Below are 5,932 nucleotides of genomic sequence, written 5' to 3'. Positions count from 1 at the left end.
AAAGGATAAGGCCTAAGATATTTCTTAAGATGTAATGATAACAGCACAATTTGCAACAACAACAAAAAAATAACTATTTAAAATACAGTTTTTTTTCTGGTGATTAAAGAGATGTTTAAGTCTCTCTCTCTCTCTCTCTCTCTCTCTCTGTCTGTCTGCCACTCAGCTCACACCCCTCCCCCACTCACACTCACACACACACACAGAGTCAGCACACAGAGTGACAGAGTGAGATCAGATGTCTGACAGTTTTTTAATTTTCTTTTAATCATACAGTGCTGTAAAGTCATGAAACTATGCATATTTCCTCAGAATCACTGGTTTTCTAAATTAAAAATGTTTTTTAAAGGTTTGGAAGCTGCAATTTAAAAATACAAGACGATTAATGTTTTCACTTTTTACTGTCATTTCAAAAAATCACCAGGACAAAACCGTTCAAGCTAACCAAAATCTGTTCGCAATTTAAGTTCCTCGATGTTTTTCTTCATGTAGACAACGTTTGGTGTGTATAGTGTACTTCCCCTGTGAGGAGTATTCATTAATTCACAACTGTAAAATCTCAAAAATACACATTCAAATCAAAATAGCCGACTTCCTGTTGATCGTAGCTGATGACTGTGAATTAGAAAGTTGTCCGTCTTGAAAAGAACAATTTATGTACCAAGTTTGGTGTCTGTAGCTAAAACTAACCCCCCCACTTTTGACAAAAGGTGGCGCTATAGAGTGCCTCCTTCACGCCCTTTTAAAAGCTTTTGCCATTGTCTAGCTATCACTAATACTGATATGTGTTTTGAGTTTCATGTAAATCTGAACTTGTTGTCTGCCTCAAACTCACCATAACAGAACATTCAAGTTTGACACGTTGCCATGGCAACACTATATCAGATATCAATATCCCACAACAGATTTACATCGGCCGTGTTTTGTCATTATTCTGATGAAGTTTTAAGTAAATCGAGTAAAAATAAGATGCTGAATTCAAAGCATTTGGAAAATGACACACTTCCTGCTGCCAGTTGGTGGCGCTATAACGTTGACTCTTAATAGCCACATATATACAATCGGTATCATACAACGAACAAACCCATGAAGTTTGATCAAATTCAGGAAATGTATGTGGATGTTATTAGACATTTCCTGTTTCTCATTTCTCGCCATAAGTTCCATGCCTCGCCACGGGCAAACCGTTCGAGATATCAAAAATCCCCTCGCAATTTTTCATCCTCAATGTCTTGAGATCATGTTCACCGAGTTTCGTGGCGAACGGGTTGAAAACCTCAGAGGAGTATTTCAAATTCCAGAGCATGCTTTTTTTAAACAGCCCTGAATAGCTGACTTCCTGTTGGGCGGAGCCTATGACATAAAGTGTGAAAGTTGTTTGGCTCAATGAGATCTATAAGTGTACAGAGTTTGATATAAATACATGCAAGTGTGTGTGAGCTATGGTTCAAGAATTCTGACTGTCTTCCAGGGGGCGCTGTAGAGCCCCTGTGCCACGCCCGGGTCCCAGCCTCTGCGGCGTCCTGATGGCCGCAGATTCCAATGTGTGTGCCAATTTTCAAGAGTTTTCGAGCATGTTAAGGCCCCCAAAACACCCCGGAAGGTTTAATAAAAAATAAAAATAATAATAACAAGAATAATCCTTAGAAGAACAATAGGGCTCTTCGCCCCTTCGGGCTTGAGCCCTAACAAGAATAATCCTTAGAAGAACAATAGGGCTCTTCGCCCCTTCGGGCTTGAGCCCTAAATAATCCTTAGAAGAACAATAGGGCTCTTCGCCCCTTCGGGCTTGAGCCCTAAATATCATTTAGTTCCTTTACCATTACCATAGTGGTCTGGTCTTAAGATTTTCTTTAAATCAATAATGTCCTGTTTTATATATGATTATGGCCTTTTTTGGTATAAATAAAAAAGTTGACTGCCCATGAAAGCTAGGCTGCACCCCCACCCCTTACTAAAGTGTGAAAGCTGTGGTGAACTGAACAAGAGAAAGTCGCAGTGATGATGTTGGGTAACATGGTTTTTCAGTTTATTTATTTTATAGTGGACTGAGTGGTTTATATTCAGTGAGCATATCTGCAATTTATTTAGGTCTTAGGTCATTGAGTGATTTATAAACGAGTAAAAGCAAATTAAAAGAGTGCAAGTCTTTTTTTAAGAATAGTATGAGTAAGAGCTGTGTTATAAGAAGATTCTTGAAGTTGGGCAGGTCATTCCACCAGGCGGGAATATTTAAATTAAAAGTCTGTAAAAGTGACTTTGTACTTCTTTGGGATGCCACAATCATGCAACGTTCATTTGCAGAACAAAAGTAAAAGGTCGTTTAAAATCAATCCTAAATGTAACTGGAAGCCAGTGTAAGGACCTGAGGACTGGTGTGATATGCTCAGATTTTCTGGTTCTAGTCAGAATCCTGGCAGCCTTCTGGATGAGCTGCAGCTGTCTAATGGTCTTTTTGGGAAGGATGGTGAGGAGCCCATTACAATAGTCCACCCTGCTAGTGATAAAGGCATGGACACATTTCTCCACCTTGCTTTTTTAGACCCCAAGAGTCAAGGTATGCAGTCACCTTGACAACTTCAACTTTGTTTCCAAATGCATTGACTTTAGACTTATTCCTTGTTTAGCTGAATACATTTCTGAGACATCCAACTGTTAATTTCATCAATGCATTGACAGAGGGAATCAATGGGGCTGTAGTCATTTGGAGATAGGTACATTTGGGCATCATCAGCATAGCTGTAATAGGCAAATTGGTTCTAAAGTGTTACCAAAAGCTTTTGGCCCCTTTTTTTTTTTTTTTTGCGTATTTGTCACATTTAAAAGATTCAGAGCAAACAAATTTTAATATTACACAAAGATAATGCAAGTTAATATAAAATGCAGTTGTCCAAACCTTCTTGGCTCTACATGAAGAAGTAATTGCCCCCTAAATTGAATAGCTGGTCCTGCCGCCCTTGGCAGCAACAACTGAAATAAAGTGCTTGCAATAACTGTCAATGAGTCTTTCACATACTGTAGCTGTGGAGGAATTTTAGCTTACTTTGCTTTACAGAATTGTTTTAATTCAGCCACATTGGAGTTTGCAAGCATGAAAGGACTGTTTAAGGAAATTTCTTTTTTTGAGCCATTCAGTGGTGGACATGCTGGTGTGTTTGGTATCATTATCCTGCTGCACAACCCCATTGCGCTTGAGCTTGAGGTCACAAACTGACAGTCAAACATTCTTCTTCAGGATTTTCTGATAAAGCATAAATTGAGGTTCCCATGGATAAAAAAGCTTATAAATGACTTTTTTGAGAAAGCAAAATTGCTCATAGGTTTCCTGTAATAAGTAACTTTAGGAGTAGGGGTTGATGTAGGGCAATAGAAAATATGGTTTGTACCGTATTATAACCATTACACCAGCATAGCTATCCAGTCAGTGTGTTTGTGTGTGTGTGTGTGTGTGTGTGTGTTTGTGTGTGTGTGTATACATATAGTTAAACATTCTCCAATAATATTTGTTTTATTAACAAATTTATTTATTTTTAAATCTCTCTCTGTCTTTTTTCGTTAGCTGTTTATCTAAAATCATGAATTACAAGTCATTATACTGTTCAAAGGTAACAAATACAGTAAATAGCTAACATGTTCGCTACTATACTGTATATACAGTACACACCAAATTATTTGTTAAACAAGAAAGCAAATATACAATGCAAATCAATTTAACAGTAAAGATTTTTAGAGCTTTTTACATGCAATTTCAGTGATCAGTTTATCGTACAGACACTTTAACACTGCATTCATTTTTTTTAAACAAAAATCAGTGCATGTAATGTTACAACCTAGGGTTGTTGTGTGTGTGTGTTTGTGTGTGTGTGTGTGTGTGTGTGTGTGTTTTAAGTGTATAGACCTAATACATAGATATTTCTTCACCATTGGAGTAAATAAGCCTGCTGTGTCGATTCTGGGTTTCTGTGTTGTTCTTACAGTAAGTAAATAACATTTTCTTCAAGTGGTTTCTGAATTTTATCCCCATAAAAACATAAAACACAGGGTTCAGGCAGCAGTGTGAGAAAGCCACCATCCGAGAGACATACATCAAATAGTCTATAGATTTACTCAGCTCACACTCAGTAAAAGGAGAGATATTCCATGAAATCAGAGAGTCCAGAAATATGGCCACGTTGTACGGCCCCCATCCCAAGAAGAAAAACACCACAATGAAGAGGATGAGCTGCACCGTCTTTTTACGAGTGTGAGATGTTGGTCGAAGCAGCCGTCCCAAGATCACAGTGTAGCAAAAAACAAAGATTACAAAAGCAATAATGAAAAAGGAATTTTGCATGTATATACTTGACAATTTCCAATTAATTTGACCAGCAAAATCACAGAGCAGAACTGCAGTAGTGCTGTTGTTTTGAGCATCCATGAATTTATCAGCAGCGTTGTACACAACTGAGTTGAACCTGGCTTGTGGGATAGCAGCACAAAGACTGATGATCCAGATGAGAATTGCTGTCACATAGCAGTGCACGCTCTTCCTAGACATGACCACCGACATGGGATGAACCACGGCCATGTAGCGGTGGATGGTCAAAACCGTCAGGAAGATGATGCTGCTGTAATATCCCGTGTAGAACACAAAGTTAACTGCTTTGCAAGCAGGATCTCCAAGAGTCCAGCCATACATGTAGTAGTAAGCCCAGAACGGCAGGCCAAAGGTGAAAATCAGATCAGAGAGAGCCAGATTTAACAGAAATGTGTTGGTGAGGGACTTCAGATTTTCATACTTCACAAGGACCCAGATGACCAGAGTGTTTCCCACACAGCTGAACAGAACGATGATGAGGAAAATGATTGGAGTGATGGCTGTCGCAAACTGGATGGCATTTTTCTTGATACAGATGTCAGAGATGTCATTGGTTATACTGTCATAATCATATCCTTCTGTGATAGATTTATCATACTGATTTTCAGTGACTTTCATCTTGATGCATAAATGTACACTGAAAAAAAATTGGAGACAATCTTCACTCAGAAAATGTAACATTAGATTACAAAAAACAACAATAAAACAAAGAAAAACACCACGTAACACACTGTATTAAATCTATCTATCTGATCTTGATAACTTAAATATTAAGCATTAAATATAAATAATCAGAAATAATCAATGATTGCATTGATAATTATTGTACATATTTTTCATGTGCACTTCAAAAATATTGAGAGCGTAACATTAATGAAAATATAACATTTCTTATACTATATTCTAGAAGAATATTTATCTCAGGGGAATTTATAATCCTGTCGAGTTCTCACTTACCTTCATGAAATTCTCCAGAGTAAATTTTACTGTAATGAAACCTTCTAGGTTATTGTTCCTAAAGTATCAGTAAAGAGTACACCCCCACCAAAAAAAATAATGCTCAGATCCCCCATCCTCAAAAACAATTTTCTGTTCCTTTATAAACTAATTAATGTAGTAAAATGTCATTAGGCCTTGCACTTAGTCAGAAAAGGACTTGAATCAAGAAAGCAAAAAAATAAAATAATTGAAATAATAATAATAATAATAATAATAATAATAATAATAATAATAATAATAATAATAATAAATTATTCTAATAAAAGTAATTATCTATGCTTAAGCCCTGTTATCATCTCTTTTATTAAAAAAGCACCTGCTTTATAAAAAGACTCTTCAGAAGCAAATGCTAAAACCAAATGTTGATGGTTATTGGTTTTGTTTTGTTTTGTTTTTCTTGTTAAACAGTAGCACTAAGCATATGTTAACACCTGAAATGTGTTTATGTCAGTGTGATGCTCTCATTACTGATCATCACATGACACCACTTGTTTTTTTCCTGCGTTTTTTTTTTGATCCGCAACCAAACAGGATGAGCTCCGAAGAATCTGCTATTACGTTTTCGCCTCTGATTGG

At 36.9% G+C, this 5,932-nt stretch overlaps 1 protein-coding gene across 1 annotated transcript; it reads right to left on the bottom strand.

Moving 5' to 3' along the window:
• Positions 1-3,516: 3,516 nt before the first annotated feature.
• On the bottom strand, positions 3,517-5,409 carry xcr1b.1 (chemokine (C motif) receptor 1b, duplicate 1). Its single transcript, XM_026262165.1, has 2 exons — positions 5,315-5,409; positions 3,517-4,994 (listed from the first exon to the last, which is right to left on the bottom strand). The coding sequence occupies exon 2, from the start codon at positions 4,973-4,975 to the stop codon at positions 3,899-3,901; it is 1,077 nt and encodes a 358-aa protein (XP_026117950.1). The 5' UTR covers positions 4,976-4,994; positions 5,315-5,409; the 3' UTR covers positions 3,517-3,898.
• Positions 5,410-5,932: the final 523 nt, after the last annotated feature.

The sequence above is a fragment of the Carassius auratus genome, unplaced genomic scaffold, assembly GCF_003368295.1.
Source record: "Carassius auratus strain Wakin unplaced genomic scaffold, ASM336829v1 scaf_tig00216043, whole genome shotgun sequence".
Lineage (NCBI taxonomy): Eukaryota > Metazoa > Chordata > Actinopteri > Cypriniformes > Cyprinidae > Carassius > Carassius auratus.
This window is presented reverse-complemented; position numbering and strand designations above follow the sequence as displayed.

Bases quoted from the DNA above. Each gene is read 5' to 3' on its own strand.
- xcr1b.1 (XM_026262165.1), bottom strand. From the start codon at position 4,975: ATGAAAGTCACTGAAAATCAGTATGATAAATCTATCACAGAAGGATAT.